This window comes from Sinocyclocheilus rhinocerous, unplaced genomic scaffold (genome assembly GCF_001515625.1).
Source record: "Sinocyclocheilus rhinocerous isolate Xijiao unplaced genomic scaffold, SAMN03320098_v1.1 scaffold946, whole genome shotgun sequence".
Lineage (NCBI taxonomy): Eukaryota > Metazoa > Chordata > Actinopteri > Cypriniformes > Cyprinidae > Sinocyclocheilus > Sinocyclocheilus rhinocerous.
The window spans coordinates 1,288,669-1,315,995 of NW_015633151.1; the positions used below are offsets into that span (position 1 = coordinate 1,288,669).

Here is a 27,327-nt window from a genome sequence, read left to right on the forward strand (position 1 = left end):
AACCCTCCCAAACAACATGTGGTGTAGGTGCTGTTTGATTTTTTTTATTTATTTTTTTTTTATTAAGGATTTCTGACCCTGAGACTCAACTATTTACTGCAATTCTCCAGCTGTGGTCCTTGGAGAGTCTTTAGCCACTCAAACTCTCCTCCTCACCGTGCATTAGGACAATATAGACACACGTCCTCTTCCAGGCAGATTTGTAACATTTTCTGTTGATTGGAAATTCTTAATTATTGACCTGATGGTGGAAATGGGAATATTCACTGCTCTAGCTCTTTTCTTAAAGTCACTTTCTAATTTGTGAAGCTCAATTATCTTTTACTGCACATCAGAAATATATTCTTTGGTTTTTCTCATTGTGATGGATGATTAAGGGAATTTGGCCTTTGCCACCTGGGCCTCATGAACCTTAAGAGCTGCTAGTTTTAGCTTCAGACTCTCACTTCAATATCATTACATTCCACAGGAACATTCTGCTCTTTGTCCCGCATGTTAATGGATCTCTCAAAAGAAGGTTGAGAGGAGAGAGAGCAAGAGAGATGAAGGAAGAAAGAGATAGGTAGAAAGAGGAAATGGCAAAGTTATTTAGAGCTGGTGGTATTGACTCCCTGTCACTGGGTTTCCAACCTCTTGACATAAAGCGAATGTGCTGGAAGTGTTGAACTCTTATTTTTTTTCTCTTCCTCTCACCTTTCACCATAAAATAAGCTTTGTTTTTCCAGGACTGCTCTCTAGTAATAGGAGAACACAAGAGGGGGGAATTCTATATAAGAACTGCACCCACTGATAGTGATGTTCATTTGCACACGCTGACTGTAATGTTTTAGCTCATGATTCACATATATAGAAATTATATGAAAATGACTTAATTTGGTGCAGCAACATGTGCAGATAGCACTAGTTTAACTGGATTCTAGGTCATGGTTGGTTAGATATAAGAACAATATGCAGTTTGTTGGGGCACAAAATCACAAATAAAAAAGAATTAAAGGAATAATTGTTTTAATATTTTGACAAACTTATTAATTTTATTATTATTATTGTTAATATTATTATTATTTATTGGGGGGAAAGCCAGTGGATCAGTTTTGATAAGTACCAATATAATTTCTAATATGTGACCCTGGAGCACAAAACCAGTCTTAAGTCGCTGGGGTATATTTGTAGCAATAGCCAAAAATACATTGTATGGGTCAAAATTATAGATTTTTCTTTCATGCCAAAAATCATTAGGTTATTAAGTAAAGATCATGTTCCATGAAAATATTTTGTAAATTTCCTACTGTAAATATATCAAAACTTAATTTTTGATTAGTAATATGTATTGCTAAGAACTTCATTTGGACAACTTTAAAGGCAATTTTCTCAATATTTTGATTTTTTTGCACCCTCAGATTCCATATTTTCAAATAGTTGAATCTCAGCCAAATATTTTCCTATCCTAACAAACCATACATCAATGGAAATTTATTTATTCAGCTTTCAGATGATGTGTAAATCTCAATTTTGAAAAATTGACACTTAAGACTGGTTTTGTGACCCAGGGTCACACACACAAAGAATTAGCTTACTGTTGAAATGTAGCACCAACAATTTGTCATGGCAAGTTTTGGGTCTCTAGACTCTATGGTGCACTTAAGAGATAGTCAAGAGAAAAATAAATGTAATATCTGAACTAAAAAAAATTAAAAAAATACCCCCAGACCAGAGGCTGACCAATCGTTGTAATTCCCCTGGGAAGAAAAAGTGCAGTCACAGTTATCTCCAGGACCTAGGGTAGAAAAAACCCATCTCCCATTCTTCCTCTGACGCAGCTAGTGGGGCGACTCCAGCATCTCCATCCATTAGGAGTCAACGGGGGTGTCTCCAATCAGTTTAAAGAAGAAAAGGTGCTCCAGACACTTAAGGCCAATGGAACGCAATGCAGGAAGTCGGAGAAGGAGCTTGGCAAACCTGTGAATTAGCAAGGGAGCTGATTTTTTTTTTATGGCCTCTTCTATACTCTCACATCCATATGTGACGATAACGCCAGTCAATCATAAAAGAGGTCGTTTACATGTAGTAGATTTAAAGGCACAACACAAGTTTAATTCTGAGGGTCAGAGAGACAAAATTTTAGAAAATTCGCCCCATAACAGTACAGAACACTCACCTCCCCTGCTGATCTGGGTATTTTTGTTTGCAATAGGCCTCCAGGGACGCGTACACTTTCTCTCTGAGAAGCTCCACCTCACTGCTGCTAGTCAGACCTTTGGCATCTAAGAAATATTGGAAATATTCAGTACAAATATACACCATTCTTTGGGTTTTTCTCCAGTTTTGATGTCAAAGGTGTGCATAATATATGTTCTGCCTGTGAAGGTGTTTACATGCATAGTCAGTTTAAAGTAATGGGCCAATATTTAGATGTGCAAGTCAGGTTTTGCCTAAACTGTTTATGACCTTAACCTGATAATATAACTGTTTTAAGGTATTGATACGACACATTGTCAGGTTATTATAGGTACAATGCATCTAAAAATAAAAAATCCTGGCATCATGTTAGTTGGGCCCAAAACAATATTGGACCCCATTGACTTTCACTGTATGGACAAAAAATATTGAGAGAGTTAAAAATAAATAAAAAATCTTCCTTTTGTGTTCCACAGGAGAAAGTAAGTCAAAGATGTTTGTAACAACATAAGGGTGAGTACATTATTAAACTTACATTTTAGAACTACCCCTTGAAAAAAATTCAGAAATATCGATCAAACTATTAGACTTTTGGCTTCTAAATAATTTTTAGATAAACCTAAACAAATGCTTACCTGGGTTAAACAGAACTATGGCACGCAGACAACCAAGTTCAGTTTTGTCCATTTGCATATCACGCATCTTACAGACCAGCTCAGTCAGCACCCTGCAGGTGTGTAAAAAAATGAGACTAATAATCATAAATCACCCCAACGACAGAATTGCAGGGTGGGTTCTCATCCCACAAACTTCTAGACAGGTATGAAGTAAACACAAGAGAAGCAGGAATTACCTGTCGAATAAGGCTCCCACCTCTGCACTGTGTGCACTTTCCCTGCACATTATGAACATGTTAAGCCTCTAAATCGACTATATTATTAAACAGTGGTAAACACAGAGTTCATTGCGACCTGTCAAAAAAGGCCTCCACGCCCAAGTTGTGAGTGCTGTCTCTGGGCACATGTAGACCTGTGGCCAACAGAATCTCATCCTTCACACTGATGGAGCGATGAGAGAAGGCAGCGATCAAGAGCTCATTCCATCCTGTTATAAAAATATCACAATCATATAGTAAAATGCTTTTCGTGTACATTTATACATTTGCATTCCAATATAAAACAATATAAAAGAAACAGACAGCGACAAAATGAGTGTGAGAATGTCAGATGCTCGTACCAGCCCTAAGCAGAATGACTTGGTCATCCAGGGGCAGCTCTGAGAAGTGAGGGATTCTCTTGGCCCACTCCACCAGAGTGTACAGCTGTTTGTCTGCAGCCTGGCAGATGTTAGTGACTGGATCATTGGGCTGGAGAACAGAGAAGTCACAGAGTCAGTGGAGGAGAGAGTGAGAGCAAATGCCTCTGGCACTTCTGGACAATAAAAGAGAATCTCAGAGCTGATAAACGTCTGAGTGTTTTATTTTTATTTATATTCTCTGTCTATGGGGATATTCAGCTCCAAACACTTAGAATTCAAAAGTTCCTAATCTCTAAACCAGCTCTGGGAATACCAGCATTTAAACAGCTTTAAATAAGGGCTGTTTTTCACCCAGCAGGAAACTGACTTTGCCTGCAACAGTCGACAACAATCAATGCTTGGCATAACTTTGGAAATGAATCGCTTACAACCTTTTAACCAACTTTCATTACAAGGCAACTGCTGACAATGAGCGTGTTTACATGAACACCAATATTTTTTAAAAACTCCCAAATATTATCTTACCTACATAACCTACTGTACCAGATTACATGCAAACCAATAATCCTGTAATGCATGTAAAGTGTGTTAAAAATCATGTTACTCTCTGGTAGTGCCATCAAAATGTAATAATTTGTGTATATGGCTCAGAGTATTGCATTTGTTATGTAAGTGGCGATGTTAAATTAAGCAATAAAAACCCCAGAGTATTCCAAAATGCTCTGGGGAAACAGGAAGCTTGTATGAACTCATGCAGTTTCTGCGGATTCAGCATTTTGGCTGTTCCACTTAGGGTTGGGTAACGTTTGGGTTTTTTACGATACCGGTGCCAAATCGATACTTTTAAAATGGTACCGGTGCCTAAACGGTGCCTGAACCGATACTTTAAATAAATAAATACCCAAAATAGGATGGATTGGCCATTATTGAGCGCTATAAACACATTTAATGTCTGTTTCATTCATACTGGACGCCAGAGGGCGCCCTCGCGCAGAAACTCCACATGTGCATCACAGAAGTAATAGGACTCAGGAAATCCCTATACTCTTTGCTAATATGGACAAAGGCATTGCTATGGCTGTAACTAAAAAAATAGTATTTTTACCATATGCTTTTTACAGTATAGAACATATTTTCTGCCTCATTCTGTGACAAGAAGCCACATCAGATCACAAAAGGAAGCAGTTGTGGAGTAAAAACGTTATAGTGTTCTCTTTTGTTGGACAACAGGTTTAGAAATGCTTCTCATTGCAAGTCATTACAAGGGAAGTTTAGCTTTAGTAGGGTGACCATATTTTAGTTTTTCAAAAAGAGGACAGTAGGGGGCGGTTCGTGGGCGGGGTTTCACCTAACAGTATAAGCAGCAAGGTTTTTTTTTTGTTTGTTTGCTTATTTGGTTTTTATAATAAATAAAAACAAAACAAGTAGAAAGAATAGAAAAAGAATAGGGAATGCTAGTGTTAGAGGGTCATTTTTAAATAAAAATAAAACAAGTCAATAGAACAGAAAAAGAATAGATAATCCAAGTGTTAGTAGGTCATTATTTATAATAATTAAAACGAAAATAAGTAGAAAGAATAGAGAAAGAATAGAGAATAAAACAAGTAGTTAGAATAGAAATAGAATAGAGAGTGCAAATGTTAGAGGGTCAAGTTTTTTAATAAAAAAAAGAAGATAAAATTAGAATTAGCATTATAATAGAGAGTGCTAGAGATAGAGGGTCAAATGAAGATGAAAGAGATGTGTTTTCAGCTGTTTCTTGAAAATATTAAGGACTCAGCTGCTTGGACTGAGCTGGGCAGACCATTCCACCAGGAGGGAACAGTTAATGTAGAAGTCCATGAAAGTTTTATCATAGGTAGAATGCAAAATGTTTCAATACAAGCATTTCAGTCAAATGGGCGGGACATAGAGGAGAAACAATAATGTACAGTATGTGGAAAATAATGTGTTTTTTTAACTTTAAACCACATAAACACATTTCATTACACCAAATACACAAAATAATGTTCTTTTTATCAGCATCATATGACCCCTTTAAGAATGTTTAGCTTAGCTAGCTAACGGTATCTACATGCTGCCATCAGAACAAGTGTAATTACTGCATTCAGCGCTCCTCGGATGCTCTCATTTCCCTTTCCGACTTGCTTTCGTGAATTTTCTCAGTCGAGAAATTATTTTTCATGTGCGGTGTAAATATTTCAATCGATCGCTCAAGCATTTAAGTGGCACCGAAATGAGGCACCGAAATCTGCGTTCTGATTCGGTTCTAGTACATACCGGTTACATAGGTACCGGTGCCACATTGGCACGGGGTTTCGGTACCCAACCCTAGTTCCACTTAGGCTGCACAAGATGAGAACACATTTTTATTATTGCTCGGATGAAGAAAGAGTTGGAGTGTACAATATATTTCCTATTCCCTACCACGATTACTGACTGTTCACTTGCCTTTAAGAATGTTTGAACTTTATATTTGTTAGACTAGTGGTTTTGCTGTGGTATTGAAGTTGGAATAGAGAATTGTCAAATTGAACTGGTATCTAAAATGCTGATGTCATATAAGCTTATTTATTAGAATACAAGATAGCACGGGTCAAAAACAACAATTTTTTTTTTTTTTGTGGCAGGGCCAGAGAAAATGTTGGCAGGGAAAGTGAAAAATTTAACCACTGGCTTTTCTTTTTTTTACTCTTATATTGTTTCTTATGTGTTTTTATTTCTATTGTTATCACTGTACTTATTTTTTTACTTTTGAATATGTATCCTTTTCTGTGTAAAGTGCTTTGAGAAGTAACTTTAAAAGGCACTATATAAAATAAAGTTATTATTATTATTAGCATTAGTATTATTATTTATTTAAAAAAATATGATATAGACTGAATTGAACCGTACATACCTAAAAATAATGCACTTATTTATTACAAGTACAAATGTAAATGTCAGTGTTTTTCAATGCAGTGTCAACTTTAAACAACCTATACAAACACAGATGATACTATAACCCAGAATGGAACACGCCTCTTTAAATGGTTTCGTGGTGATCGTTGTTGTATTTTAAAACACAATTGCAATGTTTTCAACTGACATTATGGCATTTAAAATAAAATTATCCCAAACGTAACTGTGGTGCGTGTGGCTGTGCTGCGCAGTCAGTGAACTGCTTCCATCGGTGCTGCTGCAGCAAAACACACTGTTGCTCACATGAAACATTTTTATGTGAGTATTATGACCAGTATTTAATTTGATCCTGCTGGATCCTGTTCCCAAAAAAAAATCAGATTACACGGTAGGCCTATCTGTTTTTAAAAATCCGGCATTTACAGTGCATTAGATCGTGACAGTGCATGCATGCGTACATACGAGGACGGCGTGAGCGCGGGTTTGGCTAGATGTATTTGGAGGTTATTTGTATTTTCTCATTTGTATTTGGAGGTGTATTTGCTCACATCTCATTCAGCACAAATCGAAATGTTTCCATATTCGCAATGTATTTGAATGTTAAACTATTATTTATAATGTAAACTAGGCTTGTACTTTACACGCATTCTCATATAGACGGAAAAGATCATCCTCTTCACATGAGCAAAAACGTCCTTGGCATAACATGAGAGTGGACCGGTATACTACGGTCTATTTAAAACTGACCAGTGTAACCTTTTATATGTTTGGTTGACTGTATTTTATTTTGATAATGAACAGACTGTGATGTACTGTAAGTTTGAATTGCTAGAATATGTGGGGTGTGTGCGCGCGAGGCTCCGGCGCGATCGAACAGCTGAAACATAAAAAAAGATATAATCCGCAAAAGTGTTTCCTTTTATTTTTGCACACTCATAATAAAAACAGAAGATTTGTGCTTTTGTAAAATAAAGCAAACAAACAGAATGCACGTTGTCATCCTTTCCTTTCCGTGAACTTGTTTATGGAGCGCCGCACCACACTTCTGTTTTAAATCTGTTAGCTTAATTATTTAAGTCAGATATATTTCGCTTTTTTTTTATGAAAACAAATTGTTATTTTTATTTTAGGCCTATTACTTACATAGGCTATACATTTTCCTTAAAGCATCCCATTTTGTCCCAGGGCTTGAAAACCTGTGCCCTAGGCTAGTTAGGTCCATGCAGAAACTTGTGAACGATGCTCTTAGTTGTGGCATCATCATTTAGTGACATCATTGAATGCTCTGGGAAAACGCATTGTCAATGTCGGTCACAGCGCCTTTTAATTGCTGTTTTGAATTTAGCAATTATTTATTTACAAATTATAAGCTCTGATTATGACAAGTGTGGTATAAAAGCTTTGTTTATTAGAGGAATAATTGGTTTGCTGGAAAATGTTACATCGCGACCATGCTTTTGGATGCCGTTCGAGCCCATATAGCCTACATTTATGCGGCTTTGTTCTTGGTCACGAATTTCCACAAATTCAATAATATTTAGGCATTGTTTCTTTTCCTAAATCCTCACCGTCTAACCCTCTAATCTAGGTTTATTTTATTGTCATTCACTTTTTTTTTTATCGGTCATCGATTAATTGTTGACATCCCTATTATGTAGACTTTAAACAACAAGGATAATACGCAGCCATGGGTGGTGTGTAAATATACTCACTGAACCAGTGGCATCAGAGTGCAAGTCTGATCTGTGCTCTACAGCTGTCTCGGCCTCCAGTATCTTCTCCACAGGCATCTCCTCATTGGCTGAACTGCTGCATTCATAGTCTCCATCCTGTTCCTTATTCTTCTGACGCTCGTCCTGAACAGCTAGGGGAGAAAAAATGAGGGGAAACTCATAAATGTCAAGGAATCAGCCCAGCCATCTGTAATATAGCCACTGGGTGATGTTGCCCTAGTGGTACAAGATCTGGCCTGGAAACCAAAAGATGCAATTCAAAAATCACTGAGCAAGACACTTCTCTGCAAATTGTATGTATGTATGCATGTATGCATGTGTATATATATATATATATATATATATATATATATATACATACAATATATATTAACTTGAGCAAATATTATGTAAAATAAATATTATTGTTATTGTAGCAATGTTGTGCATGGGCACTATTTCTAAATTAAAATTATGTGTTTTCCTGTATTGTCCATTTAAAATCCCTAATGGCTGACCATTATAAACAGTTAGTAATTACATGTCAAAAAAATCAGTAATTACACATGAACCTTTAACCCACAGCGATAGTTCTCAGCTCTTCAGATAATAATTCATGAACCACACAAACGATTCAGTGAGTGAGGCACTGAATGCAAATATTCAAGAACCGTTAATGGAACCAAATGTCATGAAAATCATAAGTGGTTCTCGGTTCCCAACCCTAGTTTTTGTCCTGCTGGTTGATCCCCGCCCACATACGACATGCTTTCCATCAGCTGTCAGGAGTTGTGGACTAATAACCTATTTGTTCTTACATTGTTTAACAAAACCCAATCAATCCGCCGCTGTCACTGTAACTCCAGATGATCTTTGTGCTCCTCTTAGCATGTGCTATGACACCACCTTTCTATATGAAAACAATGCAGAATTTCCATCACATAATGCTGATCTACCATTAAACCCATTCAAACACCAGTTGCATTACATAATGCTGCTACAATGCATTTCACCTGACTCTATTCTACACCTACAGTACCTAGTAGGGATGGGTATCGTTAAGGTTTTAACGGTATTACTACTCTTACCGATACTGCTTATCGATTCGGTACTTTAACGGTATTCTTATCGGTACTTTTTGTTTTATATATATATATATGACAAATTAAGAGCTGAATTAACATTGCTTTATATTCTGAAATGTAAAATAAATATTTAATGAAATGAATATAAAACATCAATTTGTAAATGCACCAGTGTGCAGGCATTTTTAGTGTTTTATACATAAGATAAGATACAGTAAGAACATGAACAAAGAAACAAAGTAAAACAAACTGACAAATACAATAAAACAAATATACAAATGAAATGAAATAAACAGTGCTGTCATTTTTCCATGAAGTTCTACTAACATTACTGTTCAGGTAAGTAATAGCCTACAAAAGAAATAGTACCTAGCCTATATTTTACTGAACATAGAGCTTACGTATTACTTCATACTAAGGTGATATATCTTTAGTGGAAGGCTGACAGGTACCCACCCTCTCTTTTCATTCCCATAGCCAGGCACTTCTGATAGCGGCAGTACTGGCAGCGATTGCGCTGTCGTTTATCGACCAGACACTCCTTGTTGTCCCTGCAGGTATAGCTCAGGTCCTTCCTGACTGTGCGCTTGAAGAAACCCTTACAGCCTTCGCAGCTGTACACGCCATAATGCTTCCCTGCACACACAAATCATCGCCACATTACCTCTGAGCTGCAAAGAAATGTCATTTTTCAAAACATTCACTGTAAACAACATCCCCTGTGTAATGGCCTACTAGGGTCAATGGCAAATATAAACGTTCACTATAAAGAAATGCAACAAAAGTCCAGTTTAATGCAAAAGTTTCATCTTTATGAAAAATGTCATTTGGTGTAAGTAGTGTTTTCCTTACACTTTGAATGCATATGAGTGTAAAGATCTTAACAATTATTTTCAAAAACATTATCAAATATATATTTAAGGTAAAAGGTAATAATTACAAATATTGTAAATTATTAATTGATAATTACAAATATTCAGCAATTTATCAATATAAGTTGTGTTAACCGGTTAAGCAGTTTGTTCAAATATATTTTTATTATTAAGAAATAAACATATAGATAATGCGAGATTCCTTAGTACAGTTTTCTTTTCAAGAAATTTCATTCTTTTAATGAGGCTTTTTTCTTTATTATGATGTCAGGACAGTTGTACTACCTTGACATATTTAACCTTATGCCTCCCAAAAAATATCTAAATGAATTTTGCTTCGGAAAATTAAAAACATGCTTTTTGCAGATGAGATGTATCTAAGTGAATATGAGTTGGATTCATAATGTACTTAATGACTGAATGAATGAATGATTGTTTAATGAATAAATAAATGAATGAAATGACTAGATCCAGGCAATAATGAGCATTATGTCATTGACCCTTAAATATCCATATAAAGTAGTGATGCACCACAATTTCAACCGAGACAGCAAACAAAACGAATTTTCGGGTTTGGCTGCAATTGCTTTGACAATGTCCTTTAATTAGTACATCTTCGGTGGCGCTTTATGTGTAAGCATCTATTTCATGCGCAATACAGATTAGGGCTGTCAAAATGGCTGAAAAACTAAATTCGAATTTTGTACTTAAATATTATCAAAATTCTAATTCAACGAATATTCGAAATTCGATTTTTTTTTTGACGGCCCTAATACAGATAATGTATTCCATCCTGTGTGGATGCAAGGGCTGGGTTGACAATAATGTTTTCTTGATCTTTTTATCATTTAGTCAACTTCATCATGATATTCAAACAATAAATGGCATTTCGACACTCTTTACTGTGGCATGACAGATGGCTGTAGCCGCCTCAGTTCAAGTGGCAGCATGAAATGATCATCTCCTGCTCTTTACTACTAGCTATAGCATGAAATAATCATGAATGAACATCATTAGGGGTGTTCATTCACTGGCTGTTATAAAACACCAACAACTAATTAGAAACATAATTATATCATACATAATATAAAAACTATTATAGCCTAATGTGCCCTTTATTTATTTTTTATACAATTATGTTATTATTTAGTAGGGATGCATGATATTATCGGACCAATATCGGAATCGGATGATAATGGCTTTAAATGTAAATATCGGCATCGGCCCGATATGAAAAATTATGCCTATATGTCTTGCTGATAAGAGGAATACATTAACTCACGTGTGCTCCGGGTGTGCTAGCGATTAGATCACGTCAGCAGTGTGGCTCATTCTTGAAGCAAAGTTTTGCCTGAATGATGATTAGATTCACTGTTTTGGATCGCTGCATTTAAACTGAGAATCCACACGCGTTCGGTGTGTGATAGAGTCAACAGTAATAGCACCTACAGCAGCAGCGGCGGCAGCCTCCCCGGGGTCCTAATGCCCACTCAGTAAAGGGGTTTTAATTCCGTAGGGGGCGCTGTTGGCCTACTTCTAATAAAATGAAAGCAAAATACACAGATAATATTTAGACTGTGTTTCCGATTAAATAAAGCAGTAATTGATGCCATAAAACCATGAGTATGTTTTGATTTAAAGTTCAGAAGCTATAGCTCAAACAAAAAAAACACAAGCTTGTCACTTAAATTAAATAATTTTATATAACTGATTTATTTATTAATGTGTAATATGTTATATTTTTAAACAAATTATGAGCTCTAAAAGATTTTCAGAATGTTTACAACTCTTGCTTTAGACCATTTACAAATGTTAAAACTTAAAATAAAATGTTAAGTTTACCACTGCATCTTTCTGAAAAAAAAAAATGCAGCGATTGAATATAGTTTATTTATAGTTATTTTCAAATCTTCAATGTACTGTCATTATAAAATAACTTCATTGTTGTTTATTTAATGGAACAAATAAGTTCTTGTTAAAAACTAACCAAAATTAAAAAATAATTTGCTTATAATTTCTGCACAGGAGAGAATTGGTGTCATTTCCAAACAAAAGGAAATATATCGATATTGGAATCGGCTATCGGCCAAAATGAGTTGGAAAATATCGGCATATCGGATATCGGCAAAAATCCAATATTGTGCATCCCTATTATTTAGTGTTGATTATTATATCTAAAAATAAGATAGCAATTGAATTTAATAGTTGTTCATTTTAACCTTTAATATTAAATATCTAAAAGTCAACAAAAGCTTTACAGGGGACCCTGTCAATAATGTATAGTTTACAGCTTTAAATGAGAGAGATTTTTTTTTTTTTAAGAATAACTGACATGTACTATTCCTGATATATAACCGAACTGATATCAAACTGAATCAAATTGAGAGCCCTGGTGAACAAACGTCTTTGTGACTGAAAATTATGCTAGAATAAATTTACATTTAATTAAGATCTTTACACTTACATTTTATTTAAAAACCAAAACAGTCCAGATTTTTCCGCTAAATGAAAACTTGGGTGCAAAAAAAGAACTGGGTGCATCACTAATAATCAATCTGAAAGCTCTATGTTCTAGTACACACCCGAGGAACGGTCCCCACAAATGGCGCACATGCGTTTCTGGGACAGCATTGGCCCAGAGCCACTGACAGACTTCAAGCCAAAAGGGGGTTTCACATCATCAGAGCTGCTGACAGCATGTAACCCAGACACAGACATTGAGGAGTTTATCTGCATGAGGTAAATAGACAAGGAGTGATGAGAAAACCAAAGTCATCAGCACAGTAAAAGACAATACATCAATACAGCCCTATTATCATATGGATAAGTCCAGAAGTACTTGAACATGCGGCTCACCCGAGAGTTGCTGATGGGTCCATAGCCGACGGATGGCGTGCCGGGAACGCCGGGAGAGCCGATGGACGAGCTGACGACTGACAGTGGCGAATCTACGGAGCTGACAGGGCTACTGACGGCAGAAGTGGAGGGCGGTATGGAGTTCATAGATGCACACTAGACTGGCCAATAGAGAGGAGACTGTTGATCGTTGATAATCTACTGAAAGAGAGTGGACACAAAGAGGGTTTTAGACACGATACACTGAGTGCAATGAAAGATTTCTGTAATATTCCTGGATATGTCATTAAAGTCCCAAGATGGTCATTTCAGTGAAGAATGGAAAAGAAAGCAAAGCTGGTGCCATACTCACAATATCCACCTTTTCAAATGTGTTTCCTCTTGAGTATCTCAGAAAATATGGAAAAATATTGCGATGTGTACATTAGGAAAGAAAATTAGTCGTTTTGTCTGCTGTTTACTGCTCTATTAATCCTGCTGCAGATTAGGCAGATGTCTAAGGCTGTGTATCAAAAACTAAGAAATTGCCTACATAGACAGCATATTGTGGAATCACGAGAGTGTTCAAACGTTTTAATAACAGTCTATTATGACCAACAATGCAGTCTAGATAGGTAGCTCACTATGTTCGAAACTTCGAACACGCCCATATCGCCCAAAATGATGCCTTGGTAGGGAGCTCACTAGGTTTTGGGGCGCACCCCAAATCTGTTCCTCATAATCACCCCCACCAAAACTGACACTATCAGCGCTAATGTTTGCCAACTCCATATGCAATTGATAATATATGACTAAAACGGGAAAATCTGTGCTATAAACGCATCTTAACTCGATAACGAGCGTTATTTTGATGCTCCTGACAACGTTTGGATTATTTATTATTTAGCACGCAGCGCAGAGCCCAGCTAACATGCTAATGGCGGCTAACGGACTGTTTATGACTAAAAGAAAACCATTTGGTCCACCCCTTTCACTCTTAATACCCTGTTTAAAATGCACAAACGAATCTATTTAAGTATAATTATTATTTTGTGCAGCATACAAACACTTGTATTCTAAAACACAAATGGCGAGACGAAATAATAGGCCAACCCGTGTTAGCTTAGCTTAGCCTAGCTCGTCCAAGTGTTTGTTTGTTTTTCCGTCATTTTTACAGAAGTTTGCAGAGTTTATATGAGCATATCGACTCCAGTCTCACCCATCAAACGCCGAATCCTCCGACAGCAACGATTCGTGTCCTTTAAAGCATCGTTTCATCTATATTTTACAGTTTACGCCATAAATGTTTGCATCCAGACAAATACCTTGTTAGTCAAGCCTCCTAGTGGACACTAAGAGTCTGTTCACATAAGAAATATATGCAAGCAAATAAATAAATAAACAAATAATTAAATAAATATACACGCAGAAAGTACTACATGTTCTTTTGGTTATTAAAAGGTGTCATTTGGTCTGAAAGCTTTGGAATAATAACATAATTATTAGGCCTATTTAAGATTATAAACAAATAAAGCTGGCTGCCTTTTTTCTCTTTAATTATTATTTAATTAATGCATGATAGAAAGATATACTTCATACAGTGCAAAGGAGAAAATTCACATAAAGTCAAGTTAGCTCTCTATGGGACATTGTCATATGGCGCTAAGAAAATTGCATTTAAAATACAGTAATGTTCAGCCAATAAAATGTAATTTTAGTAATGTCACATGACATCCCCTTTAACCAGTAAAATTAAAATCTATTTGCCATATGCTTCACATTTTTGGCAACAAGACAGGAAAGGAGACATTAGCACATGTTAGCTCATATATTCTCAAGGCACCACCAAGGCTACATATAAATTATTTACATATAAATTATGGTTTCCTATATATATAGGCCTATATAAAGGATAAGAAAATATATAAGAATATATATATATATATATTATCTTTAGATAGATAGATAGATAGATAGATAGATAGATAGATAAAACCAAAACAGGAGTCTTGCTGATTTTCACTTGTGCTATGATAATTGATTTGGTTTTCCAAGATGAAACACAACATTGAAGATGTTTAATGCTTTTGAAACACTTTCAAGGCAGTGAAATCGCATCTAAATTTGTGTTAAGTTTTTAGACATTTTCACACAAATCAAATATAGCAGCACAGGAGGATATGGAATTTTAATAAAGATATTTAATGAAACAGTAAGACCTTTTCACTTCTTTTCAGATAGTGAACATGCATTTGAATTTGTGTGAAGTTTCAGACAATTTGCCAAAAATAATTTACTATAATGGGACAAAGTCAGCTGAAAAGAAAAAGGTTGAAGATCAAAACACATATTTTGTCCTAAATACATGTAAAATATAAAGTCAATTATTTGTTTCAAGCTGTGAATTCACAATTCGTCCCATAAAAGGTTAAGTGAAAAATTCTACATAAATATATGTTCCTGTTATATATATATATATACTTATAAAACACATATTTTATTGGTTTCCACATTTTAGCAAATTTCTCATAAGTTTAAATTTAAAGTATTTTGCCGTTTCTGGGAACCCAATAATGTTTTGCCCTATTGTTTGGCTGAATATTCACACATTTTGTTCAATCCTAGACAGAAACGGGGTCATCTGAGGTGATGTGGTGAACGTGGCACCTTTTCTTATGAAAAAAAAAGTGATATATCTATGTAGCCTGATATATCACAGATATACCCCCCCCCAGGTGTGACATTGCATTCAGTCTGATCTGCAACGTGACCTGTTCACCCTCATTCCCACACAGAATGCATGCCCACATGATCGTTTTTCAACTGTCACAGCAACTTCATAATTATCTTTGAAAATATGTACTCAACATTCAATACTGTAAGTAGCAGCTTCATTCTAATCTAATGAAATATGTTGCAGTATATTGTGGGAGTACATGACGACATTATTTCTCAAGGGTAGAGTAGATAACAGGCTAAACAACATTCTTAAAACACAGACTGCTTTTAAAACAGTCAGACTCCAATCACACAACCAAGGAGTACGAACGTTTTAAGCTGATTATATTTATTTGTTAGCTATTATATTTCTACATTCCAGATTGAAATATCCTGTCAAATGTAAAAGTGTTATGCTTTCATTGGGATTTTAGAGTTTACTTTTCTTGAGTTGAGAACTATGAAAATTACATGCCATGTCAACTTGTGATTCTGATTTGATGGTGTCAGATTGTGTTTAAAAGGAGGAAAAGAAGGCTGTATGGACCATGTGTTACTCACACACTGAGCTGAGTGTTGCTCCTGAAATTACAACATCATGGTTTACTTTCTGCTTGTTGTCTTTGGTAAGTGTTTAAGCAAAACATGGATTTATATTTTATGATTTTGACCTGTTAAAAAGAATGACACAAATTAGTTATTTATTCTTTCTGCTGTAAAGTGAGCTTTTCAAAAACAATTTTCCACATGTAGCCTGGATGTTTTCAAACGTTTGTAGTGCTTGGCATACCATGAATTACTGTGTGGTACATGTGCTGGTAAATTTCTTCGTAAAAGCATTAGTTTTTTTTTTCAGGACTTTTGTCCTTTACATCAAGCCAAATATCTCACCAGTATCACTTCATAAATATCAGAAAGAACTGGACTGAGGCTCAGAGATTCTGCCGTGAGATGTACACTGACCTGGCGACTGTGAATAATGAAGATGAGAAGAACAGCTTGTTCAAAACCATAACTGATAATTCATATGATGTGTATACTGGACTTTATAGAGGTGAAGTGTTCAGATGGCATTGGACCCTGCCAGACAGTGTGTACAATGAAAAGACATTCCAAAACTGGGAAAAAAATCAACCAGATAAAAATAATAATGAGGGCTGTGCTGCAATGGACAACAATGGGAACTGGTTTAGTGATAGCTGTGATACACAAAGGCAATTTGTCTGCTTTAATGGTAAGATGTTTTTATTGTACTATTGTCTGTTCATTGTATTGTGACTATACATAGTTTACAGTATTACCTTCATTTAATATAAGTTACAATAGTGCTCCAGTTTCATAAACGTATTTTCATAAACACATTAGTGGCAATAAGAATCTTTTTCTTGTCATTTGTCTGTTACAGCCACTAAAACGTATATCCTGATTGAGCAGAACAAATCCTGGAGGGAGGCCCAAGAATTTTGCAGAACTTTTCACACAGATCTAGTGAATGTCAGAACCTCCTCAGAAAATCAAGTTGTCAAGAACACTGCAAAAAACGATGTATGGATTGGACTATTTAACGACCCTTGGTCGTGGTCGGATCAGAGTAACTCTTCTTTCCGTTTCTGGAATTCAAGTCAGTTAAGTAACAACAGAAGAGAGCGGGACTGTGTTACAGTGATGGTGAACCACACAGGGAAATGGAATGACGTTCAATGTAACACCACTCAGCCCTTTATCTGTCACGGTGGTGCGTTCGTCTTTTTCTCTTTGTCTTTAAAACTGCTCAGAAATGAGACAGAATAATTCAGTTTCCTTCATCGCTGTTTAATATGCATCTAATCTGACTCCTTTACAGATCTGAAATCTCATTCAACTACTAAACCAGGTATATTGCCAACACCAACATTAAATAGTTCACAAAAAAAAAAAACTGTCATCATTTACTCACCCTCATTTGGTTCCAAATAGGGATGCACAATTTGGGGACGAAATTTAACTGCATTTTTATAGCACATATATTTTATTTAATTATTTATTTAAGTCTGTTTGTACTTCTTTCTCCTGCAGAGCAATAAGAGAAGGTATTTTGAATAATGTTGAGAAACAGCATAGAACCCCATGAACTGACTGACAAAAAAAAAAAAAAAAACTTTTTCAAACTGTCTTCTTTTAAGCTCCACAGAAGAAAGAATGCATAAAGTTTGACATGAGGGTGACAGAACTTTCATATTTGGGTGGAGTATCATTTAAAAATGCAGTCAAAATCATACTATCCTTTGAACCTTTTAACACATGAAAAATAGTTAAAAAAATAACTATGCAATTTATTACCTGAAATGTTCTCACTGATACAGCTACTACTGATACTGAGGGGGGAAATAGAAGCACACAACCTACACAAATACTCACTACAGGTGCAGAGCAAGGTAAGACACTCTGAATATTTTTGAACCTGTGTTTACTACAACAGTTAGTTCCGCTCCTTGAATTTGATTGGCTGAGCAAAGACTTTTCAGTGTTTGTGTGCATGTTCCAGACAAAACTCTCATAATCTGTATATTATTAGTGGGGATTTTTCAGTTATAATTTCTGCAGATAATGACAGCAACACATCACCATCTTTATAAGCGAATCATTGATTGATTCGTTAAAAAAACACAGATTCATTCAGGAACCAAACACCACTGCTTCGTTGCTCTGAGACATGCTTGGCCTTTGTTGGCGAACTCTTTTGTTGGCAGAGCAAAAATAGACAAAGTGGCAAAAAAACTGGCAGAAACGTTAATATTACCTTCTTTATCATTTAACTGTTGTATTACAAGAACCGTACAATTGCTTGTGTGATATTGCTATATTATATATTAGTAGGCTTGCACCCTTTATTATAAAGAATAATTGAACTCTTATGCTTGCTGCCCTAAAAGGCACATTTTCAAGGTTCAATAAATAGTACATATAAAACTAGTTTATTATATTTAAATGTATGCTATCATTTATCAAGTCAAGTCACCTTTTATTAAAATAGAACTTAATATAATACAGATTGTGTCAAAGCAGCTTCACAGTAATAAACAGGAAAATAACATGTTTTGTTTTAAAGTTGCATAATGCAGTCAATGTAGTTGAATCGATAATATTTCTAAATTAATTGTCTATTATACCCTTATTATACCCTTTTCCTTATTGTCACCCTTACAACTCATAATGCCTATTTTTGCCAAATCACCCCAAAGATAACCTGATTCTGGTCCGTGAGAACCTGACGTGGACTGAAGCTGTGACTTACTGCAGAAAGCACCACGTGGACCTGGTCTCCATTCACAGTGAGGAGCTTCAGAACAGGACAGCAAGAAAAGCCATCCAGGCCTCCACTTCTCATGTATGGCTGGGTCTCCGTTACACCTGCACCTTCAACTTCTGGTTCTGGATAAAGAACAGAGAAGCAGGCTGCTACCAGAACTGGGCGTCTGCATTATTTCTCATATGGTCTATGTAAAGAACAGAGAAGCAGGCTGCTACCAAAACTGGGCGCCTGGTCATGGGCCACATGGTTATGAGGAGTGTGGGCTGTCAGGAGCTATGGAGTCCACTGGAGGGCACCGTTGGGTCAGGAGGCCAGAGAGTGAAAGACTCAATTTTATCTGCCAAATATGTACTAATGCATTTTAAAGGCAGGGTCGGTAATGTGGTTCCAAAACATTTTTTGTTATGTTGGTTGAAAGTCTCTTCACATCCCGATAGCAACCACTAAGTTAAGTGGTCTAAATTTATTTATATGTAGTTTGTGGAAGGCGTAGGTCCATAAAATGTTCGTCCAATCAAAATGTTCGGTCTGAACATCACAATAGGCTGCCCTGCCTGCCTGTCAAAATATGTATTTGCATACCTCTGTGCACCCTGTTTGCGCAGACATGATATGTCATCAGCGCGTTTCAGTGAGAAAGAAAGGCGCTATTATTGTAATATTATGGTTTGTACTGTAATGTTTTCTCACCGGTGAATGAGATAAGGTAATATGACAGAGTTGCATTCAATCCTCCACCAATGCCGTCTCTCATGGTGTCGCAGGTTAGTCTCTGCTCTGATGGAGCGCGTCCATGGCTGCATCCGAAAACTCTAAAATGCTGCCTTTGGAGGCAGCATTCCAAGGCAGGAAGGCATCAAGGCACGTCCGAATCCAAATTCTGCTTTACTTCCTGTCTCCGGAGGTACAATCTTCTGATCAAATTTTGAAGGCAGCATAGATGTATCCTTCGCTGCCTTTTATATCCCACAATCCTGTGCGTTCCATTCCGTGACGGTTGAGCTAAAAAATAAAGATGGCGTTTGAAAGTTGCGTTTGGTGGTCAGTTTGTGTGTAAATGTATATTTCTGACTAACTTTTTGCACTTTTGATGTTATTTCTAGCGAGAAATAAGTATTATAGTAATTAAATATTTGTTTAGTTATTACAAAAACTCATTCTATTTTGTTGTATATCATTAAACCGTTAAACTGCCACAGAAGCATGTCCAAAATCAGTTTCATGAGGTGCCTTCGAGCAAAAACGCTGCCTGCAAAGTCATTGCCTCATACGGCAACGAGGCAGAAAGTCAGCTGCCTAAGTTTTCGGATGCAGCCATGTGTTTTGGAGGAGGCGTGGCTTTGCAGAGTGATTATGCAGGGAGGGTGGGGATCTTGCTTTCAAAGCTAACTTGCTATTTCTAGCCTTTCCGAAATCGCCTACCCTACCTTTAAAGAACGATGGAAAACCATGAAGATGCAGTCAGAGAGAAACTGCTTGTCGTGCACTTTTATTTGATCCTACACATTTTAAAGGATAATGTGAGATTTACATGTTATGCAAACATGATATCCAACATAAACTGTAAGCATCAAAACACAATGTTACATTGTCACATTATGTCTCATCTGGTCTATGAATTCATGTATTTTTTTTTTCTTCTGTGTTTGACTTTAATTTAAAATGTGTCAACAGGAAAGTTTGGCCATGTGAAGAAAATGCACAATAGTGATTTAATTTCATAAGATAATGTAATAAGAACTTTTTATTATAATCGTTGAGTAGTACCAGCAAATATGTGATCTGTATCTGAACACATTTCTGGTTAAGGTTCTTTTACCCTGTAATTGTTATATGCTTATTCTGAACATGGCTGTAATGTTTGTAATAATACAAATACATTTGGCATATTGTAATATGAATCATACTTTTAAAAATTGTAATGTTATAATGAAATTACAATATTGTACAAATACAACTTAAATATAATATTTGTTCAAGAAGTTTGTTGCACAACATAATGTTAATTATTATTCTTCACATTTTTGTTTTTTATTGATTTTAATTAATAGGCTATACAACAATGACAACCACACAAACATATACAGCATTCTTCTTAATGAAATTACGGTATTTAAATGTAAATTTAAGTTAAAACCATGAAACCTAAAATGTTGCTACCGTATTTTTTACGGTGAATTTCTGGCAACCACAACTGCCGTTTTTTTATTTTATTTTGTAATTTAATTTTATCTATGTAAGTCCAATGAAGGTCCCTCATGATTGACCAGCAGTTTAGGAGTTTCAAGCAAAAGAGTTGGGTTCCCAAGAGCAGGGGAGTGGCTTTAGACACAACAATGGTTGTGGGAGGGAACATTTCTAAAACTCTTGCTGCGTCTCAATGTGCCTACTTATACTACGCCCTTAAAGTATGTACTCTTTTGGTTAAGAAAAAGTACACACTTTTGAGTGTGTAGTAGAAGAGTAGGCAAGCTTTGGGACATACTATCACGTCACATATACTCTTTTCAACATACTATGCTTTGGGACACACTCCCCTTGTCCAAATACCCACACTTGCGGTCTTGGTCACTTGAGAGCGCGTGGATTGCGGGAAGTATATGCGCAAGACTGTCCAAGGTCTTTAAAACGCCAGAGCGCAGTGCCCTTAATGCACACTAAACCCACACTATCTCGAATACCGCTCCGGTATTGCATCATGTTCTGGAAATAAATCGTGAGACTTTTTGCCGAGATCTCGCGAGAAGTCACGGAAACCTTTCCAATGCAAGTTAAATAGCAAGTGCGGGTATTTAGACAAGGCAACTTATTCTAATCTCACATACTATTTAGGATGGATAGTATGAACATTGAGACGCAGGGTCTAAGATTTCTAGACCACAAAAAACTGATGCATTTATTTATTTCACCATTCCGCATTAAACGATCTTGTGACTTGATGAAATCGCTCTCACTTTTAAACAGGGTAAGGCAATTGCATTTAGGATCATTTGGTCATTAATTATTTCATTAAACACGCTATGGATGGTAGTCATACATATTTTACTTTATTCCTATCTAAATTAAATTGTGCAGTCCTTATGTTAACAAATTTGTGGAAACCATATCTATAGCTAAAACATTTGCAATAATGATTTTTGAAAGGATGTAAAATTCACTGAAATAGAAGATGAGGAGTTTCGTATTTGTGCTGATTGAGTTGGTATGTTTCAGCATACACTGGTACATGTTTAAAACTATAAATTCTCTGACCACAGATTACCAGCCGTTTATGAGATATGCACTGAATTTATGGAATCATGAGTTGCTGTACTAGTCCTCTGGTACTCCTCATTTATGGGTCACACTCAAAATTACACTCAAAAGTGACCAAATACCTTGAGTGTACCATTTTCCTTTCACTGAAACAAATGTACAATATTTTAGTATTTCTTCTTTAACATTTTGTATTTTGAGGTGATTTCATGTTACTAAAAATATTCACCTCTAAATTAAATCAATAAAAATTGATAGAAAAAGAAACACATTTTTAATTATTTTTTCCATACAGTATATAAGTTAAAATTAGAGCAAAATAATTTAAAATTCAGTGGATGGAGGCAGATTGGTGTCTGTAAAGTGCAAGTAATCACTTTAAATTGTACTTGAAGTACAAATACCACAAAATAATACTTTAGTACAGTAATCCAGTAACATTACTTAAGTATTTTATACCTCTGTTACTATGTCAGACAGCTCTTAAAATTATTATGCGCCATGATATGTGATCTCACTGTCAAAAGATTTATTAATAGTCTTTTTTGTGTTTGTGTGTAACAGGAAAAATTAACCATTTTCACACACACACAAGTGAGTTTTTTTAATGTATCTGTGTAACCTGCACATATTATTATAAGATATTGGTATTACAAGTAAATAATGTGAAAGCATTTTTAATATTTATTTAAAAGGAAGATGACAACAAGTATTCCATTGTGCTGTAAATTGTGTTTTAATATCTTAGTTCACCCCAAAATGAACATTTCCTGATTATTTGCTCATCCCCAGGCCATCCTAGATTCATATGACTTTCTTTCTTCAGCTGAAGAGAAGTTAAGGTTATTCTCTAGCAAAACGTTTTGTCATTTTCAAAAAATAAATAATGATATGCTTTTTACAAATGCTCGCCTTGGTCCAACTCTGTGAAGCAACCTTCTCAAAGTGCATTTTTTTCTCAGCATCTTGGGTGGCCTGGGGCTAAGTGAATAATCAGAAAAAAAATAATTTTTGGGTGAACTATTCCTTTCATATTTTTGCCTCCCCTTACATTAGTACCTGTGGTGTGAAGGATGTACAATCTATGGAGGCCGTTTCTAGGCCTCTAAATGAGGGAATTGTCTCTAAATATCTGTAACATATGCGAGTCCCTCAAGAAAGCACATATCAGTCCCAACACTGACACATGCTCCAATTACAATCAAATTAGGAAGCATATAGAGGATGCTGAACAGTGCCTGAAAACATCAGAGACAATGATTTAACAAAAGCTTGGATATTTAGATGAAAAGCATGGAGCAGCTTATTAGAGAGAAACTAAATGTTAAGCTGCAGAAAAAAGAGAAAAGCCTGGCCATGGATAATTTGCACATAAAGAAGAAGTCTGCTGAGGAATCATTAGAGCATTCCAAAGCAGCTTTGGAGCAGGCTGAAAGAAGTGTACACTGTAAAAAAAATTCCGTAAAATTTACGGTAAAAAAACGGCAGCTGTGGTTGCCGGAATTTTACCGTAAAAAATACGGTAGCAACGTTTTAGGTTTTAACTTAAGTTTATAGTTAAATACCGTAATTTCATTAACTGATATAATGTTAATATACCAACCTATTGAAGTACTGAATCAGCAAATTATGCCATAAGAGCACATCAAGACAGAATGAACAGATGTAATGAGCAACTACAGGGGCGATAATGCTTTGGATGGATCGCTGGTGAGTATTACACTACTCTTACCATCATCCTGAATTGTAACAATTTGTGAAGTTATGCATTTATAAATTTGTGCCTGATGTGTGTTCAAGAGATTTCTGTTCCCCACTATGTCCAATAATGATTAGTGAGGGACAGCGGGGATTTGAAGAAGCTTCAAATGCCTTGAGAGATGCTGAATGGGAGAAACAAAACTGTGAGTCTCAAGTGAGGAACTGGACTGCAAAAGTGTTTCATTATGAGGGAATAATCTCTAGGACACAGAATGAAATTGAGCAAACCAATGAGGCACTGAAGAGGACTGAGAGGAAGATTGAAGAGGTTCAAAATCATCAGGTGATATTCAGGAAGTGGTCAGGAGAGCTGTGAACCTTCTGAGTGTTCTTAGTGGAAGAGTCACTGTACTGGAGAGACAAACACAACGTTTCATCCTCTGGCAGCCCGTGGTAAAGGTCATGGAAGATGTGATGAAGGCAATAGTAAATTTAGCTGAGAATCAGTTTCTCTTTAGTGATGGTGCACCAGGCCCTATAAATACTTTGAAGCAGAATGTTGGAGGATTACTGGATTTATGCAACTCACCCAGTAATTCTGAATATGACAGCTATTAGTGATCATCAGAGTTGGGACTGGTAGGACTTATTTACAGCATTACCAGCAAATGTGTCACATTACTATTTAATAATATACAGTGGGTACGGAAAGTATTCAGACCCCCTTAAATTTTTCACTCTTTGTTATATTGCAGCCATTTGCTAAAATCATTTAAGTAAATTTTTTTTCCTCATTAATGTACATACAGCACCCCATATTGACAGAAAAACACAGAATTGTTGACATCTTTGCAGATTTATTAAAAAAGAAAAACTGAAAAATGCTCAGTATTTAGTAGAAGCACCCTCTTGATCTAATACAGCCATGAGTCTTTTTGGGAAAGATGCAACAAGTTTTTCACACATGGATTTGGGGATCCTCTGCCATTCCTCCTTGCAAATCCTCTCCAGTTCTGTCAGGTTGGACGGTAAACGTTGGTGGACAGCCATTTTTAGGTCTCTCCAGAGATGCTCAATTGGGTTTAAGTCAGGGATCTGGCTGGGCCATTCAAGAACAGTCACAGAGTTGTTGGGAAGCCACTCCTTCGTTATTTTAGCTGTGTGCTTAGGGTCATTGTCTTGTTGGAAGGTAAACCTTAGTTCCAGTCTGAGGTCCTGAGCACTCTGGAGAAGGTTTTCGCCCAGGATATCCCTGTACTTGGCCGCATTCATCTTTCCCTCGATTGCAACCAGTCGTCCTGTCCCTGCAGCTGAAAAACACCCCCACAGCATGATGCTGCCACCACCATGCTTCACTGTTGGGACTGTATTGGACAGGTGCCTGGTTTTCTCCACACATACCGCTTAGAATTAAGGCCAAAAAGTTCTATCTTGGTCTCATCAGACCAGAGAATCTTATTTCTCACCATCTTGGAGTCCTTCAGGTGTTTTTTTAGCAAACTCCATGCGGGCTTTCATGTGTCTTTTCTGTCAATATGGGGTGCTGTGTGTACATTGAGGAAAAATTAACTTAAATGATTTTAGCAAATGGCTGCAATATAACAAAGAGTGAAAAATTTAAGGGGGTCTGAATACTTTCCGTACCCACTGTATGTTGTGCAATAGTGTGTATTGTCCAAAAAGTATCATTTTTTTTTTCCTTTGGTTTTCAGGTTTTTACCTGAAAATAAACTTGAATTGTCATGTCTATTATGGCTGCCATGTTTCTTATACTGATATAATGCATTTTAATGAGTAAAGGACATGAATAATTAAAAAAATTATATTGTATGTTACTACGTAAATGAAAATAATCATATGTTCTTTTATGGCTTTAAGTTTCAATAAATAGACTTGAAATGTAATGACTTGTGACTGCTTTGTATGATGATATAATGTTTTTTTTTTTTTTAATGAACAGAATAAAACCTATTCTTAAATTGTGGCTTTGTGCACTGCAGTGACCAGCAATTGGCGCTCTTTTTTTCCTGCTTAGTAAAGCACATTCTGCAAACATAGCGAGATAGCAACAAACATGTCATCTATTTTAAACACTATCAGCAGAAGCATCAAAATCACTTTTCTTGAGCAATATGCATTGACAAGACGAGCAAACTAATCCACGAGAAACTGTGCAATGTAAGCTGTAACTGACTGTCGTAAAATTGTGACTCCTAACCACTAAGGTTGCCATTATGCGATTGGCTGAGGTGCCTCATGTGATCCAAGTTAGCTGTTGTCACACTGCTGCTACTGTGCGGGAACAAAGGAGCACGGAGACGTAGGTGAATTCCAATAGAACAGTCTTTATTAATCCAAACACAGGGCAGGCAGGACCACACGTCGCACATAGACGTTTAACACCGGACAGGGAACCAAGGGAAGACAACACTTTAAATACACAACTAAATGAGGTAATTAACGAGACACCTGAAATCAAGGAGACAATCAGACACGGTAGAAACTGGGTCACGGTGAGCACATGGGGAGCAAAACAGGAACACTAGGACAGTCCATGGGCGTGACACTGTTATGCTCTTTCCAATAGTAAAGGCCTGTTCACACCAAAAGCAATAACTATAACTATATAGATATAGTTTTAAAAATATTTTTACATTTAAGAGAACAGCGGAAATCACACTACGACTATAACGATATAGAGGAACAATATTTTTGGGATCACTTCCAGAATTATTTTATCCATAGACTGTAAATAAAAAATAAAAATAATAAACAATTCCTAATTCCTTCTGCTGTGGAATAATGAAGCCAAAATGTCCTAGATATGGCAGCTCTCATCGTGAGCCAGAGTATGTGAAGTAGTGATCATGAGCTGGAGCCACAAGGTGTCTTCGACTTGAAGCAGCATTGCACAGACTGATCAGTGTATGACATCAAATTTCCGCGAGAGCAGATGGCTCTGTATGCTTTCAAATAGCTCTTGTGGTACTTTGATGTCATACACTAATCAGTCTGTGCAGCGTTGCTTCAAGTCGAACACACCTACAGTATCAACATCCCCAAGCCCATTGTGGCCTTTTTATTATGGCAGGACAGTATTTAGACAGGAAGCGAAGTGGGAGAGAGAGAGAAGGGGGCGGTGTCGGGAAAGGTCCACAAGCCGGGCCTCAACCTTGGGACGTCCGAAGCGCAAATGTGCTGTATGTCGGTGTGCTGCCCACTAGGCTATTGGCGCTGACAATGCAGGTGTTTTGTAGTTGGATGTAAAAGTGAACATAAGAGTCTTCATTTTCTTCCAACATAAGAGTCACTGAGGAGGCAGTGGATTAGTTTTGTTTTTGATGGTAATGCACCAAAAACAGAAGAGAGGGGTGGGGTGAGCAGTAGCTCATTATCATTTAAAGAGACATGTACTGAAACGGCTCGCTGTGAACAGAGCTGTTTTTGGCAAGGTATAAAGGGGGTTGTTTTACATGACCATTGAAGAATTTGGTAACACTTTATTTTGATAGACCCTTTTAATC

The 27,327-nt window shown here is 36.4% G+C and overlaps 2 protein-coding genes across 2 annotated transcripts; one reads left to right on the forward strand and one right to left on the reverse strand.

The window, feature by feature from the left end:
• Positions 1-1,847: 1,847 nt before the first annotated feature.
• On the reverse strand, positions 1,848-14,189 carry rxrbb (retinoid x receptor, beta b). Its single transcript, XM_016556305.1, has 11 exons — positions 14,057-14,189; positions 12,859-13,059; positions 12,585-12,732; positions 9,587-9,766; positions 8,046-8,197; positions 3,412-3,541; positions 3,147-3,279; positions 3,029-3,070; positions 2,811-2,902; positions 2,156-2,261; positions 1,848-1,956 (listed from the first exon to the last, which is right to left on the reverse strand). Exons 2-11 carry the CDS (start codon positions 13,003-13,005, stop codon positions 1,848-1,850), a joined length of 1,239 nt encoding a protein of 412 aa, XP_016411791.1. The 5' UTR covers positions 13,006-13,059; positions 14,057-14,189.
• Positions 14,190-16,071: 1,882 nt separating this feature from the next.
• LOC107743206 (macrophage mannose receptor 1) lies at positions 16,072-19,039 on the forward strand. Its single transcript, XM_016556350.1, has 6 exons — positions 16,072-16,181; positions 16,412-16,789; positions 16,961-17,290; positions 17,399-17,428; positions 17,898-17,969; positions 18,777-19,039. Exons 1-6 carry the CDS (start codon positions 16,154-16,156, stop codon positions 19,037-19,039), a joined length of 1,101 nt encoding a protein of 366 aa, XP_016411836.1. The 5' UTR covers positions 16,072-16,153.
• The last annotated feature ends 8,288 nt before the right edge of the window (positions 19,040-27,327 follow it).

What these genes read in the sequence shown, in the direction of transcription:
- rxrbb (XM_016556305.1), bottom strand. Translation starts at nt 13,005, where the DNA reads ATGAACTCCATACCGCCCTCCACTTCTGCCGTCAGTAGCCCTGTCAGC. An exon ending in GTGGAGGCCTTTTTTGACAG is followed by an intron (nt 3,071 to 3,146) that starts GTCGCAATGAAC and finishes CATAATGTGCAG; the next exon opens with GGAAAGTGCACACAGTGCAG. An exon ending in CATAGTTCTGTTTAACCCAG is followed by an intron (nt 2,262 to 2,810) that starts GTAAGCATTTGT and finishes AATATTTCTTAG; the next exon opens with ATGCCAAAGGTCTGACTAGC.
- LOC107743206 (XM_016556350.1), top strand. Translation starts at nt 16,154, where the DNA reads ATGGTTTACTTTCTGCTTGTTGTCTTTG. An exon ending in CTTTCTGCTTGTTGTCTTTG is followed by an intron (nt 16,182 to 16,411) that starts GTAAGTGTTTAA and finishes TTTTTTTTTCAG; the next exon opens with GACTTTTGTCCTTTACATCA. An exon ending in CACTACAGGTGCAGAGCAAG is followed by an intron (nt 17,970 to 18,776) that starts GTAAGACACTCT and finishes ATCACCCCAAAG; the next exon opens with ATAACCTGATTCTGGTCCGT.